The 26,176-nt window shown below is 37.2% G+C and overlaps 2 protein-coding genes across 4 annotated transcripts in view; one reads left to right on the top strand and one right to left on the bottom strand.

Annotated features, from left to right (window-relative positions):
• The window catches only part of LOC122414787 (elongation of very long chain fatty acids protein AAEL008004), a 78,024-nt gene that overhangs the window by 14,657 nt on the left and 37,191 nt on the right, over nt 1-26,176 (bottom strand). For 2 of the 3 annotated variants that reach the window (XM_043426394.1, XM_043426386.1), the window contains one exon: nt 5,271-5,343. In XM_043426394.1, coding sequence (XP_043282329.1) covers nt 5,271-5,331 — 61 coding nt within the window. In that variant the 5' untranslated portion in view covers nt 5,332-5,343. Of the gene's footprint in view, nt 1-5,270; nt 5,344-6,921; nt 7,072-26,176 lie in introns of those variants that run through there. The other variant, XM_043426377.1, reaches the window with a different exon arrangement.
• On the top strand, nt 8,928-25,406 carry LOC122414851 (uncharacterized). Its single transcript, XM_043426456.1, has 3 exons — nt 8,928-9,352; nt 24,298-24,484; nt 24,596-25,406. Exons 1-3 carry the CDS (start codon nt 9,340-9,342, stop codon nt 24,801-24,803), a joined length of 408 nt encoding a protein of 135 aa, XP_043282391.1. The 5' UTR covers nt 8,928-9,339; the 3' UTR covers nt 24,804-25,406.

Below are 26,176 nucleotides of genomic sequence, written 5' to 3' on the forward strand. Positions count from 1 at the left end.
AACGATGGAATTGATGCTCGCAGCACCAGAGCAAAGAACAATGGCGAGATGTCACAATGAATCGTTTTTGTTTTCACTAGAATCCACGAAGAGGTGTCGAAAATGAGAAACGCGCCATGCTCCTGGATTACGGTAATTACAAACATTTTCTCCCACTTTTCACTGCGGTTTGGGAGAACGAGTTCTGTGTCACGAGCATTTAGGAAAAAAAGAATCGAAAAGATTTTCTAAAAAAACTACGAAATTACCGAGGAGTTTGCGATATTCGCCAGTGAATCGTTAAACGGTAATGAAAAAAAGTATTTTTCCCCTTTTATTTTTTTCCTGCATTTTTTTTCATTTCTGGTATGAATATTGGAAGATTATTTCGAGGTGAAAAAGCACCAACAACTCCGCTGCTGGTGCTTTGTTCGTCCGGATGAAAAATGATTTCTTCCGGCTTTGAGAGCAAGCGGAAAACGGACTTTCCGTCGCGACAAATGAACGAAGAATCGTGAATAGTTGATTCGGCTTAACTTCACCGTAGAATAATAAAGCGACTAGAAAACTAAGTTTGATCGAAATATTTCCTTATTGACGAAATATTCCGTCCTCGATGACGCGATACTCGAGACAAGTTTGACCAGAGACCAAAGTTCCCATAAAGTTATCGTGCAAAGTTTCTACTCTCATTGAATTTGAATGGAAAAGTTGAAAGAGCCAACGAAATAGAAAACTGTTTCGAGTCCGCTCTCCCGTGCGGTGTCACCCTTTTTTCTCTCCAATTGCATTCGTTCCGAAGAGAGAATCGCAGAAATAATGAGAAAGATGGTACAAAAGAGCTTTTTCGTGAGCATCCAGTTGCACGAGCCGAGTGAGTTTCTCTACGGAAGAGTGCAGAGGGGCGACTAAAACGAGAGGGGGTAAATGCTCTCGTTGTAAAGGGTACGACTTCGAAGAGCTTTCGTCTCCCGAGTTGCGCGCGAGTACGTACGTATGTGATCGAGTGTTTTCAAACTCTTGAGAAAGAGAAACAAAAATCTCGCACTGAATGACTCCATCGTATAATATTTCGTATCAAGCAACAACTTGGAAGTGAAAAATGACAAGAAAAATCTCGAAGTAAATGAAGTAAAGCGTGAGAAATATCGATGGTGGCTTCATCGCGACACTTCGTCGTAAAAGCATCGGGGGGAGCCGCAGCATTGAGCATGTAAAGATTTCTTTAACGAGTGTGCAAACGACCGTGAAATCTGTTGAAAACAACGAAACGAGATTATCGATCCGGACGCGTCTGGCACAGAAGCAGCGGAATGTTCTTCAATCGGCAGTCACATCGATTTCAACGATTACCTATTATTTATCATTTTTACCCTCACCGATGTTTCTCATTTGGAAAATAATCATCCGAAACGCAGAGTCGCAGGACTCTCGAGGATTACGATTATTTTGGTTTTTTGTTCCGATGGTTGGAAGAGCCTTCGTCTGCATCGAAAATCAATCGAATAATTTTTCCCATCGATGCGAGAAATCGACAGTGCCGCGATCCACGAAGTCTTATGTAACAACGTTTGTAAAAAAGAAAACATGAAATTCCCGAAAAATCGTACTTTTCATCGCGTGACGGTTGACCCAGAAAGAAACTGCTTAGTCGAATGTTTCGCGTTGGGTCGCGGCGGCTCCTCGGGGGGTGTGTAGAGGCGAAACACGCGACGAAACCGACGGAATTTCGGATGTCGAAACTTGCTCGTTCGATTTGCTTACATGGGAACTCTTCTTCCGATTCGGCATTCTCGTCAATGCGTACGACTCCGTGCCCGAGCATGTAATACTTCGTCATCGCGCGAGTTACTCTCTCTCTCTCTCTTTCTCTTTCTCTCGCTCCCTCCCGCTCGTCGACAAGCGAGCCCACCGCCGCCTTTTTTATTTCTTTCTTTCTTTTTCGTCGAGCGGTGTAGCGTGCCACTTTCACGCGAAGCGCGCGATTTCGAATACATCGCGACGACGATGTTCCCGCTGTAACGCGATCGAGTGAGCTAATGCATGCACCTTGCTTGCTGGCCTTATCGCGATCGAGTATCGTCAATACCACGAGAGCTATAACCAGCATAAAACCACGTCAAATTAACTAAAAAGCGCATCAACACCCGACGTGCTCGTCTCAACAACAGTGACCTTTTTCTCTATTTACACTCTACTCAAGGCCAGGAAAATAACGCTTTGAAAAACAAATGAAAAATCAATAAAACAACGACGAGAAACGGACCTCTCATATTCCAATCTCGCAACATCGATAAATCCTAATAATGCGCGATGATCCTGCCATTACAGTCGTGAAATATATATAACAGGAAGAAGTGAAAACAGTCCGCGAGATCACGAGTTACGAAACTTGGCTTTAAATATGCGGAGATTTATTCATTAGGGACCTTGCAGAATGGAACAGTATCGAAAAAAATTGATTTTTTTTCTGCTTTTTCCTTGAAACACAGATTTCTCGATGAGTCGTCCCGAGGCATAAGTTTTAGGAATTAATAATTTTGCTTCTGAAAACGAATGAATGTTCGATGAAAATTTTCATGGAGTACAAGCTTTTTTTTTGGAAGAGAAATAAGTTTGACTGGGGAGCGTAACATCGGTACTAATTTTCGTCTGTTCGTTGAATCTTGATAGAAAAAACGAATACTGTCAAAGACAAAAGGCTCGACGGCTCGATCCTTAGAAGCGAATCTTTCGGTTTCTTTGCTTTAAAGTTATGTAAATTTCCTTTATTTAAAAACATTTTTCAACCATCTTGTTCCGTCCCGTGGTCTAAAATTCTGTTGAAAAATAATAATTAATCATTTCCGTGCAATCGAACCGTAACTTTTTTCGAAACAATCGATCTCGTCCACATTTTTCCTTCCCGGCCCGGGTCACACGATCGCATTGTTTGAAATAATTAATTTTGCTCCAGGAAATCTTTGTTTTTTCAATTCTTGCAAATGAAAACAATTTCATAGAAATCGACGCGACACTAATCTCGAATGAATCTTAAAAATTTCATCAAATTTAGAATGATAATGAGCTTCTGCAACTGTTATGTATATTTGATTCATTTTTTCGACAGCGTTTATTTTTACTAATAATATATAAAAGATTTTTAAATAAAAAATATTTCTGAAAAATTTTAAAATCAGAATCGTGTCCAAACATTTAGAAGTTAAACTTATTTTTTCACGTTTATTTTTCTAACGATATTCAAATAAAATACGAGGAGGCTTTGAAAAATTGAAAAGCACAAACCATTTTGCATGCAGTCGTGAATTTTCACGACGCTGAAGTTTCCAACGTCCAACGGAATAAACGAAAAAAACATTTATAATTCACCTATTTTTTATTTCACGAAGTATCGGTGCAAGTTGAAAAACCACGAATTGCAAATTCGGCAGGGAACGAAATTGGAGAATTACTCGAATTATTAGAGGGTTTTTTTTACATCATTTCGTTGGACTCCAACGTTGCAAACGTTAGCATCATGAATTTTCCTATGTGTCTACAGCACTTCCAGTAGCCGCATGGTACTAGCCACATACACGCGTTTCAATTTCAACGAAGAAGGAAAAACATCATCTATTTAAATTTCATGAATATTTATACTTCGACAAATGAAAATAAATTTCGATTATAATGTGAAAAAAAAAAACGAGTCATTGGAAATGACTGTTACTTTTTCGACGGACGTACAAAGTCAAATGATCAAATAATTGACTTTTCCAACGATGATAAATGATTTTTAAGGTGAAATTTTCCGCCTTACTGACTATTTAATACGGTCTTATATACACTTGCAACCGGCGAAAAAACGTGATTTTCTTGATTTTTTTTCGACAAGAAAATAAATGTTTATTGAAAAACTGTGAATGACATTCATTAGTCCATATGTTCATGTACTCGTACAATTTTTTTCACCAAAATATTACTCAAAATGGCGCAACTCCAGCTGTATTCCAGTAACACCTTTTTTTAGCATCAGTTCGAGCGGACATGATAACTAAAAAACTATTAATCCGATCCTTACCAAATTTAAATGACTTATTTATTATAATAATAGACCTGGATGAAGGACTTGTGAAAATTTTGATTTAAAATAAATGGCAACAGTTTCAACGAAAAATTCATTTTCTGAGATGCTAAATTTTCGGTTTTTTTTTGTTACAATTTTTTTCCCAACAAAATACGAAATCCGTCGTCCAGGCCCTGGCTATTATTATAATAAATAAGTGATATTAATTCGGTATGGATCGGATTAATAGTTTTTTTAAAATCGTGTCCACCGCCAAGATATTTTTCAAAAAAAAGACGATTCTGAAATAATCGCGTTTAAAGATTCAATTTACGATTCAAATGCTCCGATCTTTATGAAATTTGGTGAGAATATTCTTCAGACATTGTACTTGAAGAATAACTTATAAAAAAAAATTCGCTTTTTCTGCCCATCACAAATATATATAAGGCTTTAACTTTTCCCGACTCTCAGTTATCGGAATATGGGAAAAAAACGCGAGAATGACATAGGGGCCCGTGGAAAAATGTAGCTGAAGGAATTTAGTAGATAAAATTTGGCAATATAAAATATTCCATTCTGTTCCGTTTTATGAACGGGCGAGGGGGCAAAGTCATACAAAAATTCCACGCATCGTCATCGGGTATTAATTAACCGGGAATTTTGGAGTTTCGAGATGCTCACAAGCCACTATTCCAAGAGAGCAACATCACAACGAAAGTATATTAATAACCTCTAGGAATTACGAATTCGTGTTACGAAATGGGCAGAAAAGAGAGACGCTAGAAAGAGGAGGGACCCGCGGTGAAGAAACGGTGTGCGACCGCGCGAGTGTTTCTCCAGCAGCGCGTTCTAAAAACGTCTACACATTTACGGACCGGAAACTCTTTTAAAACCCGTCGTATATACAAAATATAGCGATACGTTTCATTATCCGTAACAATACAGAAATTCCCTTAAATTAGTACAATTTTCAAGCGCGCAGAAAACTTTCATTCGCTTCTACGAGTCAACAGCAGTGCAATGATCTTTGGCAGATCGAAGAAAATGAAAGATCGATCACTCGAAAAGTTGCTTCAAATTTTGGCTCATTCCAACACTTGACGCGAGACGTGCACGCTGTTTTTATTTTTCAATAACTCCTCTGAGAAAGCTCCAAAGATTTCGATAGTTTCAGCGAACCGTTTGTATATCTGTTGCCAATATTTTTTAATGATTATAAAACAACATTTGAAGTTTTACTCACCGGACTTGTTGTCCATCGCGTCCCTGTAACCGTGGACGAAATTTGTTACTATACTCGTCATCTTGACTTGTTTCTGAAATACGAAAAAGAAAAAAGAAACTGTTAATTGGATGGTTCTCGATATGAACGTGTAATAACACAGTGAGGAAAAAGAGAATTGATTATTGCGTCCTAAACGATTTCCCTGGATGATAAATCGATCGATACAACAACAAAATTTTATTTTCAGTGGCATACTTGATTCAACGAAATGATCAACAGTTCTTGTCGATAACTGAGCTCAACGGGCGAAGCACATTGATTTTGGTCTGAACGGTTCATTAATTTGCTTACGCGGTTACTTTCAGATTGTTTTAAGGTAGTTCAACAGCAGAGTGCCGTATAAAACATAGGGCGCATACCCCTTCTTGTGCGAACGTTATCCGTTGTGAAATATGTTCCAAAAATCATTAAAATTATCGCCAATGATCAGTAAAAAAATATATGATTACGATATTTTACTAAAATTTCATAATTGCTCGTGATTTTGGAACTTTTATATTTTTTCTTTTACGTACATCTCTGCCAGAATACATCTTCATATCGTATGCACGTATACGAGCATACAAATGGACGCTCAGAAGCGCGTGAATCGTGGCAACACTGTACACTGAGACGAGCGCAGCGTCCTAAAGTATAATGATAATCATGACTTGTCTCACGCGACAGCGTTGCCACGTCGCGAACCTTGAAATTCTCCGAAAATTTTTATTACAATAATTTTTTTCTCAAAACTAGACTGCAGATCGTGTTTTTTTTTTTTTTTTAATTTTTCTTGAGAAGATACTTTAACACTGTCTTTTTTAAAATCAAAATCGTAAGAACCGTTCTCGAGTTATTTCGATACACTTTTTTTGCTTGACGATTACCGTGTGTTCAGATGGAGAAATCATAGAACTTTGACCTGCAATATCTGAAAAACTATACGATAGAATTACCTTTTTTTTAATCGATTCGTTACATTTTTCTTTTCTTTTCTTATTTTTTTCGACATATATTTTTGTCAAAATTTCCATAAGAAATCGAGTATTGTTATTGAACAACCTTGATAAAATATTGAAATGAATTTCGCAATATCGAAATCGACTGATGGGTATTCGTTAGGTCAAATGAATAAAGCAGTTCATTCAAACGATATTTTATTGTACGAAGATAAATTTGTTCAGTAAATTCGATTTGTTTCGACCAACAATTCGTTACAGAATTTACCAATTATTCTGCTCTTTCACGAAGCGAGAAATGTTTTGTGATTCGTAGATTGAATAGAATATTCAACGCAAAAGGATTGTTCGTATCGAGAGATTGTTCAGCTCATTGTACGTACACTCAGGATTCTATATACAAATTTTTTTAGCAGCCATTGAAGTAGGTAAATTCATTGAATATTTGTAACTTTTGGATCAATGCGTAATTTGTTGAGTATTAAGAGAAAAGGATCGCGGCGACGTTACGATCGGGCCATGTGGTTTTTTCCAGTTTTTTAATCCGCTATTATCGGCTCGCACGATGCGAGAAGCTTCGTTTTTATGTACATAAGCATATCGGAACTGCGGAAAGTGAGAGAAGCAGCGACGAGGTTGCGTTGTCAAAATAGCCGGAATGAAATATTCACCATGAATCGGTCACGTTCATGCATACAAATTGAACAATGAATTTGGGAGGCGTTGTTTCATTCGATTCCAAGAGCGCCTAATGCTCGAGACGATTTAGCGGTTTCGTTCGTAGCCAGGATGCGAGAATCCTCGTTACATAAGTTAAAGAAACATCGGCTTTTAACTTTCGTGGCATCACTGTGCAGAGGCTCATCGTCGATGACAAAACCTGCTATATACCATCGAGTTTCGTGCTTCGCTGGAACGAACGGTCGATTACACTTGGATTTCAAATTATTTTCCATCTCTCTTTGTCGAGTACTTAATAAAATAGTAAAAATTCATTAATTAATCAACACTCACATTCAATCATGAAATTACGACTCGTATGGCTCAATATTTTTTAAAATAAATAGTGCCAACGCAAATCTAAGCGTTGGAATGAAAATTGACATTTTTTCACCCTGAGATTGATCAACTCACGTTTCGATAAAGAAGGAAGCATGATGTATTATCGAGGAAAAGAAACTCGTTTAATTCAAAGTTTTCTGTGATGAGATCGACTGAGAGAAAGCTTCAAGGTGTTCCTTTCGCCTAACCGTATTTTTTGGTTGCACAAATTGGGACACTCGAAGTTTCAACTGATTCCTAACCTCTGAGAAGTTGCGGTTATATAGGAAAAGCCTCTGCTTCTACCATTTTTCCAGTTTCTATCGTTAACCCTCTCGGACCGTATGTTGCTTTACGCAACACGCGCTTCCAGGCCCAATAAAACTGCATCGATCAGTAAGGTTGGGGTTCTAAATGCCTATTTCCATCAAGCAGGGTTATATTACACCATAGATACTCCTAAACCAAAAGATAAACCGCTTTAACCCATAGAAATATCAATATGAAGTCGGCGATTCATGTTGAGTTGGCGTTGTGTTAAAAGGTGCTTTAGTTAATCGCAAAAGAAAAGTGAGTACATATTTTTTTCGTACTCCAAACGTTATTTCCTTTTAAAGGGAAGCTGATATTATGTATTTAAGGTAATCGGTGCTAGATTCATTCGTAAATTTTCCTGATTTTGTTCCCCAAGGACCTGGTGCTGCGCGCAGCGAACATTCAAAAATTCATATTTCCCAACAAAAAAACTGAAATGTCACAATGGTTTCGCAAACTAGAAAGTATTTTGAGGTAAAATTATAAAGGGAATCATTTTCCGTCAACGCGAAATAGGTCTCGGTCTGAGAGGGTTAATATCTCTTTTCAGCATTCGGTAACCCTTTATTATTATCGTCGCTATGGATCCCTTAATTTTTTTTCTACCCGTGAGACAATTTGTATTGGGAATTTAGAATTATTTAGTATATGAATTATTGAATAGAAATTTGATGATGATGGAATCCCTATGGCCTCTTTTTTTACGATTTTTCAAGTTTTAATTCTTTATTAAATGTTCGATAATCTGAGCTGAAATTTCGCTAATCTATATTCACATGCACTTTTACTTTACTGCCATTTAAAATCAGTTATTTCAAGAACATTTGGGTTCGTGAAAGGAATACCTTAAACGACGAGGAGTATTGAAAATTTTTATACTGAAGTTTGAAAGTTGTAAGCACAAAACCATACTAAACAATTGAATTTCTAATGAAAATGGAACAAAGTCACGATTTCGTTTATCCCTGCTGGGATTATCGATTAGAAAATTTGCCTTTTAGTCGTAAAACGTAAAGCGTTTTGAGGTGCTGAGAGGGGGAGATAAAATTGAGGAAAAAGAGTACAGAACTTCTGATGCGGGGGGAGTCGCGAGCGAGTTGGCCTACTTTTGAAATTTCGTGCTGTTTTTTCTTCCTCCCCGCATGGATACGCAAAGTGCAATAACTCGAAGGACATTCGCTTGCTCTCTCGATTCCTTCGTTTCGTCTCATCGTTTTTTCTTCCATTGCTCTCGCCGTAGAATTTGCAATAATATCCTGATGACTTCGTGACAGCTTTGGTTTTAATAGCGTCAAAGAAAACAGAGAGTAAAATCAGCGGAATAACGACATCCACTCATGTGCTGCGGCGTCTTGGAAGGAAAACACATTGAAAAGACCAGCACCGTTTCTCATGTGCATGCATCCATAACACGAGCGTATCCACGACCAAGTGTGTGTTTTCATGCCAAATTCGCGAGTCCGAAAGCGCACACGCGAACTCGAAAACGAAGAAGGAAAGAGCACGCTCTGGAGCACAGTCATCCCGTCGCCTATATTCCATCGATCGCAAAAGCTCCCTGTGTAGCACACGCAGTACCCGCTATGAAGCGATGCACCGCGAACACTTTTTCTTTTAAACTCGCTTATATTGATTCATTTTTTGTGTCAACACGGAGAAAATATAACATAAGGCGGAGGGAGAAAAAAACACTGTGGCAAATGCCTCGACCGAGTCTAGTGTAATTTAAAGGCATGCGAGCAATTAGTAAGTGAATAAATATGGTTATTTTCTTCTCCCTCGCGCAATGCTCATTTCTCCATAATCACTCTGGTCAGCCTCATTTTTCATGGTCTGAAACATCGGAGGACGAAGCTTCAGCAATGAGACGAATAATCGTGATATAAAGTTCGAAAATTTTCATCACTTTATTTACGAAAATCAATACTTTCGAATGATCGTAAAAAAGATGGAAAATTTTTTTATTTGCAAAAACCAATACTTTCAATTTGTATAAATGAAACGAAAATGGCAATCGTGATTGACTGAATACACAAAGCAGCAGTAGCACCAATGGAAATGTGCATTGCCGATTACTCACTTTCCACATTGGTATCAATGCCAGAGACTATTTTTTAATGGAAAAAATAGGAAAAATAATTTAACGAGAATCGAGGAAAAAATATATTGAGAGACATCGGGCGTATTATTTCGAAGCATTGTGGGGGGGGACTGAACGACGCCGTCTAGTAACTTTCTCGTGGTATCACGCGGTCTCTTCGTTCTCGCGAAGACCGCGCGCGCGATTAACGAGGTGGAGAGGACTCGACAGCGAGGAGATCGGTTGAAGCTTTTACGTAAGAGATTCTCGAGTGGTATGTACGGGAATGACGGGGAGACGGAGTGTGCGAGGTCGATTCTCGATGCCGCGATGTTTGTCTTCGAAGAAATGACTCCTTATAGTGCGCGACGCTTGCTGTGTTATGCTGCGATTTATAGTTTTCGTTTACGAGACGTCAACAGAAGCGAATCCCTAGCACATTTCTTGTTGTGTCTATAAAGAAAATAACAATCAAACTTTAATCATGTGAAATGTGGTATGGCTCGTTGCACAATCCTGATAATTTCCGTACTTTTTTTCCAATTATCTCATTCTCTTTTAAAACTGCCCGTTCACTCTCGAACTCCTAAGAAATCTTCATGTTACGAGGCGTTAAGGTAGATGGGTGAATATTCGCTATCCAAGATTACGCGATGATATTTTTGATAGGCAAAAATGAATACGTACTGGATAGATTTGCAAAATTTCGACGCTAGTTAGCGTGTAGTTTAGCAGCAAATTAATTATTGAATATCGACTTTTCTCTGACACTTGTCACTCCGGCATATGAAAGCCGTACCGAATCAAAAGTTATTGAACTTTTTCGTTAATTATATCCAAGATTTGGAAAAAAAAATCGATCGTTGTATTTCGTGGATATTCAAGAATACATGAGTATTTTAGTTTTTAAACCTTACCATTGAAAATCGGCTAAAATATGAAAAAATATCTGATAAGAAATCATTCGGATTACACGACAAATGGATCAGTAACGTTTGACAACGCTGCATTCAATATACGTTCGCATGTGACGTCAGTTCGACCTTTTGGTCATATTTTGTCGTTCGTTAGCTTCGCCACGTTTTTTTGTAAATTTTTACAAAACGACGATTTTTATCCCGGTAAACTTTTCGATCGTTCATTTTTTCATTTTCCTCCACTGCAATACTACTTTGGACAGTAAACGCACTTCATAACCTATAAAATTTGTAAACAAAACTGACAGCGTGACATCAACAGCAGCGGCAGCTGCTGCACCACACTAGTCAAAAGGAACTCTTCAAACGTTTTTTTAATAATAAAATTGTATAAAAATGTTGGTTCTTTACCAATTATATTTCTAAAATAATAAAATTATTGTTTTCAAGCAAGTTTCGTCTTTTGAAATTTTCGAAAAATATAGTTGCTGCAAAAATCACGTAGCCGTTACCTATCAACCTTAAACTCTTTGTAGATATTCTTTAGCATCAAATTTCGTGTTGAATGTTTTTCCACGTTATTCGACCCCGCCGGCCACACTTTCGGTGAATTTGACACAATTTTATCTCCCTCGCATTGTCAGCGGATCACTTTACGAATTTCAGATCACTATCAATTCCGCAAAATGTCATTCGGAGATCGTTAATGTGCAATTAGTGTTTTGATTTATGCCCGGAGACGACGCAGCGTCTTGACCTTGCGGGTACTAAAAATATCGTTTGTGTCGAAATCGAGCGATTTCCCCTGACTTTCGAACTCCAAAATCGTCGCCATCGGAAAAAGCAGGTTCGACTTATCAAGAGAAAAACAATAATGAAACTTGCCGAGATAATGTAATCGCCACTGTGCGATCGTTTGAGTTTTTTTTTAGCGAGCTTCTCGAGCTTGTTTTTCGAGAAAATTTCCGAGCAATAAGTAAACTGTACGAGTAAAAAATGTTAAAAAATTTGTTTAACTCAACAATTCACCGTGTCGCCGCTAAACTTTCTCAAGAACAACCGACCTGCTTTCGTTTATATTTTGTACCGAAATAAACTTTACGACTAATGTCATCGGTTAACGATCGAAGTAATTTCTCGAATGGTAGTTTCTATTGACGAGTGCGTGTATTTTGGTGCTTTCGACTTACACACCTGTTACATGGTATGAGCGCATAGAACTCATTAGCCAAGCAGTAATCCATGGAGGGGCTTCCTATGTCGTCCCAACACAATAATCCGATTCGTGAGAAACTCGCCCAAACGAAACACGTACAATTACTAAGAAGATAAAAAAATAAAACCAGCACACGGTACTCGACGCTGCTCGCGGTGATGACGATCAATTTCGATAATCGGTTAAATAATCGATCGCCACTTGACTGCGAATACTCTCTAGCCAAGCTCAAATTCTTCACATTGGATATAGAAACTATGAGAAACCCAATGAAGTTCATTCATCATCTTCTCCTCTAAAAACTCGACTACCGATACAAGCGTTGCATTCCACGAGGCATTTTTATTTCATTAGATTCTTACTTCAACGATCGATAAATTTTAGTTGAATAATTGTGGAAATTCGGAATTTTTAATAATAAAATAATTATCGGTGAGTCGAAAATACGAATCCCGAATCGACCAAAAATAAATGTGATATTGAGTGATGAAATGAATGTAAAAATAAGTGAGTGAAATATTCCTATTATTTTTCCCAAGTGCTCACCCCTACGAAAAGAATTTACACTTAAAATATATGTAGTATTGTATGAAAAGTATTTTCCGCATATATAAAAAATGTATATTTTTTTTAACTTTTATATATATACAATTATATGAATCATGTATTTATTTTATCGATTTTTCCGATTTCAGTATATTAATCATGCATTGTGTTGTTTTAACGATATATTTTTTTTTATATTAGATATACATTTTTGATTAATAGATATTATAATTTCTAAGAATTTTAGATAAGGTTAAGAGGTTAACATGTAACCTTAAACTAGCATGCATGTATATCAAAAACATATATTTTTCCATACATTAATCATACATATTTGTCATATGTTCAGTGCAATGAAAATGTAATTTCAATACAAAAAATATAGACAGGGCTGTCAATGTACTTGTCCCGAGACTCCACCGAGTCTCTTAATATTTCATATTTTAAAAAAACGTATTTCCGATCGATTATTATAGTACGTTGTATATAAAAAATATTTATTGTCAATTAAAAAAAAAATTATTTCATGTTTATCAAAAATGTATATTTAATATAAAAAAAAGATATCGTTAATAACAATATAATGCATGATTAATATACTGAAATCAGCAAAATTATCAATAAAACAAATACACTGAGAAAAAAAATCGTTGTAACAACTAAATGTCTTTAGTTGATATTTTTGTTGCTTGATCTAACTAACATCCGCTTGCGATAAATAAAGAATAATTCATTTATTCGAATCACTGAATTTTGGTTTATTTCTACTCAATTCACATACACTTTTATCATATATTTTTTTTCTTTATTTATTAACTGTAATCTGTTATTTAGTTTAACAATAAATAGTTTTGGGGAGTAGAGCAATCATATTCGGGACAAATGGCACGTAGTATGTGGTAGTAGATGGTGTATCCATCGATACATTCAGTCTATTTGCGTTTGTTTATTGTGTATTGAAGCGTTCACGTAAGTCCAAGGGCTTGTATTTTTTTAGTCTTCTTGTGATCGTTTGTTCGTCGAGGAGGGTGATTGCGAGTGGATTTGGGTGCTGGACGAGTCTTGTTTCGTATGTCGTGCATAGTTTTTGTGCAAACGTTTTAATTTTTTCTACCCCGAGGTCTTGGTGGAGTCTGTCGTTTGTGACAAACCAGGGAGCGTTTGCCATTGTACGGAGCAGCTTTGCTTGAAATCTTTGGAGAATTTCAATATTCGAGTTGCTCGCAGTTCTCCAGAGTTGTACGCCGTACGTCCAGATGGGTCGGAGTATGGTCTTGTATATTAGCACCTTGTTGCAAAGCGATAGCCTTGACTTCCTTTCGATGAGCCAGTACATCCTTTTGACTTTAAAATCTAGTGCCTTCCTTTTGTTTTTTATGTGGCTTTTCCAGGTGAGCCTTCGGTCGAGATGCATTCCGAGGTATTTTACCTCGTTGACGACGGGAAGAGATTGTCCATTCAGAGAGACCGTCGGGCAGTTTTGCTTTTTCATTGTGAATGTTATGTGTGTCGATTTTGTGTCACTGGCTTTTATTCTCCATCGTGTTAGCCAGTTTTGTACCTCACTTAGTTCCTTCTCGAGCGTTCTTGAAGCGTTGTGTGCGTTTTCGTGTACGGACAGGATGGCCGTATCGTCGACAAAGGTGGCTACAGTCACGTTGCTGTTATATATTTATTTGAGTAACATTATTATTATTATTATTATTATTATATTAGCCAACATGATTTGTGGGGAAAATAAAATGATTTTGATAGTCGGATGTTTTCTTCATGTAGCTTAACTAACTCATGTAAATCTTATCGATGACGAACCAAATCAATCGTCTATACAAATGTCTACCTCGAAAGAAAGTTCAGTATATTTTATGTACAATTTAATTAAACGGATTTACTTATTTTTTAACTAAGGAATTAAATTTGTGCCTGATGAATTAGTTGATTTTCTTTATCTCAATTGTTGGTACAAAAAAATTTTTTTTGTTTGTATTCCTAGTTTTCGGATGCGCTAATTAATATTTTCATAGCAACAAAATATGACGTTAGAGTAACCCAAATATCGTCACATAATCCTCAATATTTCGTTAATCCAAATTGCTATCTATTTGAATCATTATCTAAATATTTTGTGAAATTTAATAAATATTTTGTCGTGCATATGGGACTAAATATTTTAGTTGAATTGAACATTTTTCAAGTGTTTCAACCAATTTTTTTTCAATGGACATGATTCACATATTTGTATGTATGAAAGTTTAAAAAAATATATATTTTTTATATATGCGGACTATACTTTTCATATAGCACTATATGTATTTCAAATATAAATTCTCTTCATGCGGGCTGCCACCCAATGAATCTACGACGCTGAAGTTCACAACGTTAGAGTCCAACGAAATGAAGGAAAAAAACATTCGACATTGACCAATCTTTTTATTTCACGAAGTATCGATGCAGCTTGAAAAACCATGAATTGTAAATTCGACAGGGAACGAAATTGGATAATTACTGGAATTATTGGAGGCTTTTTAAAATCATTTCGTTGGACTCCAACGTTTCAGACTTCAGTGTCATATGAATCTCTGTAATTCACTCTCATAAAACATGACGAAACACAGACACTCTTTCCATGGAATTAAGAGTATTGCAATCGAAAATTGAGCCTGACCCTCATTATTTAAAAAAGTGTAAAAAAAAAAAAGAAAGAAAACAAAAAGTGTTCGATATTTGAAAGCGTGTTGAAAAGCCATAAGAAACGAGTCTGTTTTCAAGGAATTCTTTTATCTGGTAGAGAAAGCAGTGTGGCCCGAGTACAGTTTTGCCCTTAATCAGGATTGAGTGAACGTATATAATTCAGAGTGTCTAATCGGAGTCAGAGCTGCTGGCGACACATACGATTATACACATTGTGAGTTACGCGAATATACGCGCACGGTTCGTGCGAGGAGCAGGGCTTGTTCGTGAAGAAATGTAGTAAAGAAACGCTATGAAGGCGTATACCGAAAGTGAGAGAAAGAGTGGGTAAGAGCGTACGAAGCGAGAAAGAATTGAAAAATGATGGAACTTCAGTCATTGTAGAGAGCGTGAGTGCGGAGCTTTCGCAAGTATTGTCCAGTCCCAGTGTTCGAAGCTGCTTTTGACAGTAGGACTAATGCGTCAATAATTCTCATGTTTCCCGTATTTACTTAACTGGACAGCGCGACTGGTTCGTGTTTGAAGTTCGTGTGTTCAGTAGCTAAAGTGTTCATGTGGGTCGTGGCGCGCGCGCTACCTTCATTTCGTATAAAACACATCACGTGCCCACGATGTCTCGCGTCTGTAACGATGCTCGTCCTGTGTTCGTTGCTCGTTTAGCGCTACGAACGTACGTGTACACGGTTCGTGGTCATTTTATATATTGATTTTTCTTTTATTAAGCTCCGCATAACATGTGAAACGGCACCACCCCCGAGCTAACACCCTCTTACAGAACATTTTTTTTCTTCTCTCCCCTTTAGTACGCACCCTTTCACCACTTTTTCTAGGCTCGGCACATATTCGTTGAGCTCGCACTCACATCGGCTTCATGCCACCCTTCACGTTTCATCGTTTCGCGTTTTAACCCTCAGTACCTCTCACGCTCATCCGAACTGTGAATGCGCGATGATTAGACCCTGTCGGGTATGCGGAAGTCTTCGAGCTTACTCTACTGTATTTTAATCTCTTTCAACGTCTCTCTCGCTCTCTTTTCTTTTTTCTGTCTTCCGCAGTCTCCACATGTTCACTTTGTGCTCGATGGCTCGTGATCAATTCTGTACACCTTCGTTCCTTTTCTCTGCGCGATGAATCGCGTTCCTCTCCCCCCCCCCCCCTCCCCCTCACCCGCCCTGTACCTCTGCCCATCTCGGCCCCGGCCGAACTCATCAGAGTGCAAAAACAGTGCAACACGCTCGACTTCTTGCGCGGATCAAAGCAATCGAGTATCCCTTTTCTCACCACTTTCCTTTCCTTTTCATTTACCCAAGAACTCGAATTTCGCCTGCGACTGTGCAACGCTTTTCGGAAAGTCTCAACGCTCAATGCACCGCTCGTTCGAACAGTCATTCGCAGCTGACGCCACTTCAGTGTATGGTTTTATTGTCAATGTTGCATGATTAACGCAGCTTTGGTGTGACCGCCGGAACGTTTTATTTTTTCGTATGACGAATAAAAAATAGAGAATTTTTCCTTTTCGATAATTGCATTTGAAAATTCTATTCGTCGTTTTTTCTGATAAACTTCGTTAAATTTTTCCGTTAATGAAGATTTTTCAAGCAAACGAATTTACATAGCATCGGTAATAGCCTCACGGACTGAGCGAACCGTTTCGAAGTTTTTACAAAAGCGATAAATAATGCATCGACTTTTTGGTATGAAACATTTTATTGTGCTAACGAAAAAACGCTGAGACAGCTCAAGGCGAAGAAATGAGAGAAAAGCTGATGTGAACCCTGTCGCACTAGTACTGTATATTCATAGGAATTAATGATTCCATCGAGCTAATGCGTAATCCGATTTTACCATTCAATGCATACGACTGAATTACGGAAATTTCTTATAAATTAATCCACCAAGTCAGTTTAGCTTCCGCAAAAAAGTTTTACTTAAACGAAATATTTACTCGGACTTAAACTGTGAAATTTATTCGAGGGCAAAAACCACTGTAGTGATTTTGAAAAATCAACTTTTTCCTGGCTTCGAATATACCTCAAACCCTGTAGAATATGAGGCAAAAAAAACATGAAACAATAACTCAGAAACAACATTTCGAAGTACGTACCGGAGCTTTTGTTAATAACGTTGAGAAACTGTTCTATCGACAAATATTTACTCCCTTCCTGTCGATAATTATGAACCTCAATTCAAATACTCGCCGCAATAATGGAAAAGTGAATCAGTCCAAATTCCCCTACGTACTTCACTAGCTACGAGAGTGTCTAATTTATGCATTTTTATTCTTTAACGCACTGTGTGCTGTAGAGCACCTCGAATTCAACAAGCCTCGAGGAAAAGGCTTTGGTGTCGGCATAAAAAATACTAGCAACAACGCACGACGCTGGAGTTTGCAACGTTGGAGTCCAACGAAATGAAGGGAAAAAAACATTTGTAATCGAGTAATAAAAAACATTTTTTATTTCACGAAATATCGGTGCAGGTTGAAAAACTTCGAATTGCAAATTTGGCAGGGAACGAAATTAGAGAATTACTGGAATTATTAGAAGGTTTTTTAGATTATTTCGTTGAACTCCAACGTTGCAAACTTCAGCGGCAAACAAACTGACGAATGATGTTTGGCAACGAATAAGCAAAACCATGGCAGCGAATAGAGGCTTCACATTTTGATATATCGGAATGTCTATTTCAAGAAAGAATTTTTCTATCATAATTATTGTTCTTGAAATGTTGAACAATCAACGCACACATTCACTGGAGTCATCTCATGATAATTCGATCCAAAACTGTCGTCATTTTGTTGGCTGTATGGAGCTAAATACTTTGGCTGAAACAAACCGAAATTTTTTAGGATACACAAGTAAATCTTGCTTAACAATACAAACAGTTTTTCTTATCGAGCAGAGCCTGCACCGCGGACATTCACCTGCAAATAAATTTCACAGATACTTCAATTCCAAATAATCGAGGATATGATCTGTCTGAAGCTCCGTTAATTTTGTTATCGCGATAAGATTCGGACTGGGATGGTTCTGTCATCTTGTGATCGAACGATACTACGGGATTCAAGATAATGTACACACACGCGCGCGCAGTATCAAGATCTATTTCAATTAAAGCGAATCTTCTCACCGAGACTCCGAGAAGATAAAGGGCGCGAACGGGGGAGAAGGAGGGGCGATAAAACCGAGTGTATTACCCATCGATTGCGTCACTGCTGGAGTAATACAAACGCACGTTCCAATGAATGGAAGCGGGACGAAAGAAAAGATACGAATTCGAGGCGTTATCGAACGTGCTTCCAACTCCAGAATCTCTTTCGAGGTTTCGATATTAAATTTCTGTTTTTCCATAATACTGTACAATGCTGTAACCTTCTCAACGAGTCACTGTATTCGAGTAAACATTTGATTTGTCGGTCAAGTAAAAGTCCGTTTATTCGGTCGAAACTTACGCGGTTCGAATGCAACGAAACTTTTCGTATGACCTGATTTTTCGTATCGTCGATTTACACTACAAATTGAACAATCGAATTTTAGGATCTTCATTAAAATTTGTGGATTCAAGTGAAGATTTATGTTTAACGGATCGTAAAATAAAAGGACCTTAAAAATTGACTCAAATTACGAGTTTTATTTAGTCATAAACGTAAGAAATAAATTGCCGTCATTCGCTCTCTTGAGTATCTATACAATTATTACACGTCTTAGAATCTGACGTATGATTCATTGTTGGTGAAATAAAAAAATGCACGCACACAAACACACCCTAGAAAGAGTGTTTTTGCGGAGCCACGGTGAAAGTCTCGAATGACTTTCAGCTGAATATGCGTTGTCTTCTCACCGCCGGAAGCTGCCTCAGTTGACCGCACTCAAACCGGCGATTCGACGCAATGTTTGACGGGTTGTGCAACTGTTATGTTGTCCCTCTCGCGTGTATCTTTCAATTTTTACATTTTACGAACCACGAATAAATAAACGTCGCTCCTCTCGTGTCAGAACCAATAAGAGCGCTGTTTTAATTCAGAACAGCAAAATAGAGCTCTCTCGATATGAATATAGAATCAGATGTTCAATTTAAAGAGCGAAAAATCCTTTCACTCACTCGATCGACATGTTGGAGTTCAACGAACCAAACTTTTGCATTCGGCTTTTATTTTTACTGGTGCCGAATTATTTGTGCAGTTTAAGTCATCAAATTATTCGGAAGTAATCGCTCAACAGGAATCAATGAGCCGGGAATATCATTATGAAAATAACACAAATATCGAAATAGTCGAGAAATTTTTGATCAACGAAACACTCTGTGTTAGTTTTATTTTAATACGAAATTTATTTGGTTCTTAAGTACACACGCACACTCGACAAAACACGATTGTTGATAACCCAAGCTTTGTGACCTACATTTACAATTAATTGGAGATTTCCGGAGTTTATAATTTGCATATGTTAATGGGACGCAGAGCGCTAGGCAAGCGTACGTTCTTACAATGAATTGTATTTATCGGCGTGTGCTTACTCCGCTCGTCACTTAAGCAAAATTTATGCACCTATTCGGAATTTCAGATCGATCACGACTTGAAAAATATAACGTTTTACATCGATTCTTGATCGTTAGATTTTTCAAAGGTTTTTTTCAATGAATATCAAGGTTATCAGACGCTTGTCTGAGTATGGAAGGGATCTCTGAAACACATTTACTCGGACATCGCTTTGATATTTCTAGAAAAACAAAATTTACTCAGTTTTCTCTGATGAACGAACTGTCATTTTAAAAATTAATGTGTTACTCATATTTTCGTCGAAATATCAATTTTATAGGAATAAAATGAACATCAGGATTTTAACCGACCGTGGGCCTCATAGATCGTCTTATTGGTACCGAAGTACAGGTCGTTGGAACTGAACAACATAATTGTTATGATGGAATTGGTAAAGAAAATCATGAGCTTATGACTGGAATTTTGACGTGATCTGAAAGGATTTTTTCAGCGCCTCCTCCCAAAATTTGAACTCCATTGATCGTTTGGTTTCTCCGTACACTGAGAAAAAAATCGTTGCAACAACTAAATGTTTTTAGTTGATATTTTTTTTGCTTAACCTAACTAACATCCGCTTGCGATAAATAAGGATAGTTCATTTATCCAAATCACTAAATTTTTGATTATGTGAATTCACTAAACGAGTGAAGCCAAATCTTTTGTTCGAAGAATTCGAAACATTTGTTTGTATCTACTTAATTCACATACATTTTCAACTGAATTTTTATCCCTCAGAGCATGAAGTTTCTTATTTATACCCTCTATTTTTTATTCGAATGGTATCATTTTGATGACGCTGAATTTTGCAACGTTGCAGTCCAACGAAATAATCTAAAAAACATCTCTAATAATTCCAGTAATTCTCTAATTCTGTTATCTGCCTAAATTGCAATTCGTGGTTTTTCAGTCTACACCAATGACTCGTGAAATAAAAAATTGGTCAATTACAAATGTTATTTTCGTTAACTTCGTTGGACTCCAATTCAGTTAAAAGCTTTTTTATCACAACACAGTATACGAGAATTCAATATTATTATTTTCGTAACAACAAAATATGACGTTGAAGTAACCCAAATATCGTCACATAACCCTTAATTTTGTTAATCCAAATCGCTGTCTAGTTGAATCATTATCTAAATATTTTGTGAAATTTAACAAATGTCGTGCGCATGGGACTAAATATTTTAGTTAAATTGAACATTTTTCAAGTGTTTCAACCAAATTTTTTTCGTCGTGAAATAAAATTACAAGTTCGAGAATTTAAAGCGAACGAAAGACTTCGTGAGCCCGGTTTTTTCACCATAATTCCTACATGAGATTATAAAAAAAATTGAACTCTTGGTTGAAATGGGAATAACAGATTGGCATGGTCGGGCGCAGCAGCTGACACGGTCGGCGAACTCACTTCCTTTCAACTCCCGAGTTATTGGCCAGTTTTCATTTTCGTTAACAGTTTATTGACCACAATTGTAACGTTGTGTAATCAACAACAGAGTGAAAAGTGCCAAAACTCGACAGAATTTTCCAAAAAGTGTGGGAAGTCTGAAAAAATTTGATTATTTCAGACGCCATGAGCACTAAAATATTATAATTATACTTTGGGATTCGAAAGATGTTGGAAATGAGATAAGGTGAAGCAGCGCAACCGCTTGGAAAAGAAAGTCGATGACGATTTATGACGGGCACAGAGGCACAGTCGCATTCAAGCGCGCGGCTATTCACTATATTAACTTTATAAGATTGTAACCGGAAGTCACGCGGTCCTCGAGTGATTGCGATTCTAACGGGTTAGCGGAGTTCCGGTGGCGATCCTGTGCCGTCGAGAAAATACTGGTCAAACTGTCGCGCGAGCGACGCGACATTCATCAGGGTTCGTAATTCGTTGTGCTTACGCCGATTTTTTCAATGGCAGAATCCGAAAATTCACGAAAAAATAAATATTAAATGTAGCTATGGCATCGTCACTCTGTGGCCGAAGATTTGGGCCAATCACGCAGGAGATTATATAACCTTCCCTGGAAGAAGACCGTTCGGGTTGCACAACAAAATTACAACAGGATCAAATTTATAAAAAAAAGTAACATAATAAAAGAATGATGAGGCAGAATCATTGTAGTAAACTGAATAATAATGAAACAAATTTATGAATTATAAAATCAACGATGAATCGATGATGATGCTGAAGTTAGCAACGCTAGAGTCCAACGATTTGAAATTAAAAAAAAATTTCGATTCTCCAATTTTTCATTTCGCGAATAATTTCAATAGGTTGAAAAACTATGAATTCCAAATTTTGGAAGCGAAAAAATTTCCGGAACACCCCTTACAGTGGGGCTAAAATTGAAAATAATTCGCCAAAATCACGGTATGGGGATTCTACAATTTTTTATTTCGCGAATATTTTTCGATGATTGATACACGCCACCGTGCCAAATTTCAATCAAAAATATTTTCCGGAACACCCCCATCTCGGGGGTTGAAATTTTCGACATACAGCTGACTCAAGAGGGAACTGAGACCTATGGGCATTCACCTCTTTTTTATTTCACGAATCACTTCGTGAGGTCAAAAAAGGGGGACGTGCCAAGTTTGGTCGAAAAATTCGTTCCGGAATGCCCCCATCTCGAGGGTTGACATTTTCGAAAATTCCGTATAATTTTTCTCATGGGCATTCACATATTTTTTGTTCTACGAATCACTTGGTGAGGAGATAAAAAAAAGACGTGCCAAGTTTTGTCGAAAAATTTGTTTCGGAACACCCCGTTTATCGTAGGCACTGTTCCGATGTATGTAAAATTGTAATTTCTCAGAGAAAAAAAATGTCATCACACGATAGGTCAGTGACATGTGTCATGCAATTCCTCATGGAATTTGTCATGGAATCGTATGATGATCGAAAAAAATACGTTTCAATAGAAATATGATTCTTAAGTGTCATTGAAAAAAATGCAATCGAAAATTTCTCAAAGTTGTCACGCCAGATTTTTATCTCATAAGTACACAAAGCTCTGAGGACTTTGAACAACAAATAATGTACGTTGTCCAATCAAGAACTTTTACACAAATTTCACTGATTACTAGAATGCCTCGAACAGTGGTTACAAGAAAATATCACAAAATCAGATCACGGAAAAGTTCCGAAAACACTAGACGACATATTTACTTGTTGCTCGAAGAACCTCGCAACGAAGCATTGTTGTCTTATGCCGCGCGACGGGGGCAGCACGGCTGTCCGATCCTATGAGCCGCAGCTTCGCGCGGATACCCCTTCGCGGGATATCCTTCGCTCAAAAAAATGTAACCTATTGTTACATAGAACTAAAAATTGTTGAAATACATTTAATAAACATTGTTCTCGATTAAAAATTCTATGTCAAATTTCCCGTTAAATATTATGCACATCGAAATTGTAATTTATCAAATGATTAACCTTCGTCTCCATGACGATTGATTTTAATATTGCTCTGAATAAAATGTCATTATATAATGATATATAAAAGAATTCTGCTACACGCGCATTTCCAGTGATAAAATCTCCGTGCCTCTTTTGTTTTATTCTCTGGACGATGCGTAAGGAAAAATATAAACAAGTTCTACAGTGAAGAGATTTGTTGCGAATTTCCCATGTTTCGTAGCATGAGAGAATCGGAAAAATCGGGTGAAGATAAAATGTTAAAATGACTAAAATTCCGAACATCTAACATATCGAGTTTATAAACTTCAAATGATAATATGGAAACAGATCAATTCGACCAGGGCTTTAGATGTCGAAAATGAATAAAGTAGAAACTTCAAGATTCGAAGCACGTTTACTTGGAAAATAGAATGTAACAATCGCCCATAGAATAACGACTAAAATATCGTTTTTTCGAAAATTCGACTACAGTTAAATTTCGTTCGAACTATTGCGCTATTTTCCACTATCTTACGATTTCTTCGCTCGTGACATAATTGATTTTCATGCTTTTCGCTTATTCCGCTTTTCTAAACATTTTTTGACAGTTATTTCACGCCGTACAGAATCAAAATTTTTTACGTTAGTTTATATTCATGTTTTACTACATCAAATCGCGTTAATTTTCGTAGTTACGCCTAACGTATGTACATTCTGTTTTTGTAAGATCATGTTTTCGATGTAAATAACGCGAATGCTTCAGCGCGTTGTTATTATGTTTCCACGTATTCGAGACTCGCCGCACTATCATTTTTTCGGAATCTTTGTTCAATACCGGGAATCATTTTCGTTTATGGAGAAAAATTAGGAGTATTAAGACGAGGAAATTAGGTCGTGGAAAATATAATCGAATACTCGACTGCTTTCGTTCCTCTGTTCGACTTTTTCTGATAGGAACATCGTGTTCAAGAAAAGAATTGTTGTTCGAATGATGCGCGAAGATCGAGCAACTTGAGGAATCGAGATATGCGATAAAGATCGCTTCGGTTAATCGATCGTTCTCTCGGCTGTGCTCGTCTTTTTTTAAACTATAACATTTCCTCTTCCCCATACTTATCCCTATCTTACTATTATATATATGCTATCCCCTAATCTTACGCTATTCATTAGAGAAGTTGGTGGTTGGTTCAGTATAAATAGCTACGAAAGCGAAAACGAAACTAATGGCGAAATAGTAATATATTCCGTTGTTCGGAATTTGATGTTTGATGGGGTAGATGACTAACATTTTTTTTTATTTAATTTTTTAGGCTGGTTATCGGAAAATCCAACCGCGAGCACAGACCCTGAGGGGAGAGAGGCACGCTGCAAAGTATGCGAGTGCAACTTGAGAGCTCATCACATGGATCTCCTTCGACATAGTCACACGGCTGCTCATAAAGCCAAAATGACAAACATTGATACGTCGCGTCAGCCGGTTCTTGCTAGCATGGGAAAGTAAATAAGTTTATGCATTTTTTTTAATGTCTCTTCCCTCGTTCCTCTGCTTAGTAGTCCTCCCCCACCACTTAGTAATACTATTTCTCTTGTCAATGTTACATATTCTAGGATTCAAAGTAGCTTCATTGGAACAAAAAAAATGGATCTTCGTATGGCTGTACATATTGCTGCACATTCTTCCATTCGAAGTATTGATCACCTTTCCGAAATTTTGAGAACATTGGACAAGGGATCTTCGTTGGAAAACATAAGCCTTCATCGAACTAAGTGTTCAAAACTGATAAAAAAACGTCATAGCCCCAGCGATGTTGACTGAGCTTATTCGACACGTCGGAAATCAAGGGTTTTCGTTAATTGTCGATGAATCGACCTAAATTTCGAACAATAAATATCTGGCATTCATTATCAGATATTGTAGCGAGAAAAAAGGCCGAATTGTCAGCGAATTCCTGAGATTTGTCGATGTAGAAAGAGCAACTGGTCAAAAACTTTTTGATTCCACCGTAGAGTATCTGAATACAATCGAATTAGATATCAAAAATGTTATTGGTATTGGAACAGATAGGGCAAGCAACATGTGCGGAATTCGTAATCCTTATTACACGCTGTTCAAAGAAAAGGTGAAAGAGTCTTGTTTATGGCGTTAATTAAAAAAGATTTTTTTTCTTCGATAATCTTATTAAGCCTTTTTCCATGTTTTTTTTATTATTCATTAATCCATTTAATGATTAAAAAAATTGTTAAAATTTGTATTTTGACCTTAGATTTTTTTGCTGACTTTGTAAATAAATGATAGCGTATACAATGGAAAAATTTCAAGAAATCTCGATTATTGATAAAAGAGTATTTCACATCATACGAATAAAATGTTAAGATTGGAGATTGAATCGATAATTGCATGGTTTCATTATAACGTTTTTTCCAGGTCCCCCATGTCCAATTCATGAAATGTATTTGCTACTCTCTACATCTATGCATCTCGAAAGCTGCGGATGAAATGCCTGCCACGCTAGAATTTTTGATTCAAGAAACACGCAATTGGTTTGCTGATAGTCCTCTCCGCCAGAAGTTACGAAATTATTAATAAACTCTTTACGAAACTATTAATAAAGGACAACTTCCGAGACAGCTTGTACAGCTATCGAAGACAAGGTGGCTCGCATGGTATAAGGCTGTGTGTGTGTAATAATTGATCAATGCCTCGAAATGAAAACATACTTCAATGCGATGGCTTTTATACCTCACGTTTTTAAAACCAATCACGGGGGAAATGCATCACGCGAATTTAAATTTCCAAAAAGAGTCGGTGGAGGTTTCTATACTAATAATATTACTATAAGATTAGAACATAGTACGAAAAGAAAGTCTTGTTTGACCGAACTTTTATGTGATTTTACTATTTACAGGTTACGAAACTTTTCCAGGACCTAAAAATACTTTTGCTAACGTTGGCGAGAAGAATTTTAAAATCTTCCTTCGTTAGAGCTGGTCAAGCGGGAAAGTTTATTTCAACCGTTGAGTTCGAGTCATAAGCTGGAGTCCTCAAACGTGATGATTCGTACCTACCGATTGACAGCGTGGATTATGGAAATAGTTTTAATATTCAGTTTGGTCAAAGCCACGTGGCGCCCGAAACCTTCCTTGAAGTGTAGCATACGTGTTTGCGCTTTTTGTCGGTTTTGTGCGACC

The sequence above is a fragment of the Venturia canescens genome, chromosome 1 (genome assembly GCF_019457755.1).
Source record: "Venturia canescens isolate UGA chromosome 1, ASM1945775v1, whole genome shotgun sequence".
Lineage (NCBI taxonomy): Eukaryota > Metazoa > Arthropoda > Insecta > Hymenoptera > Ichneumonidae > Venturia > Venturia canescens.

Bases quoted from the DNA above. Each gene is read 5' to 3' on its own strand.
- LOC122414851 (XM_043426456.1), top strand. The intron at 24,485-24,595 runs GTAAATAAGTTT...TACATATTCTAG, and splicing joins GTTCTTGCTAGCATGGGAAA to GATTCAAAGTAGCTTCATTG.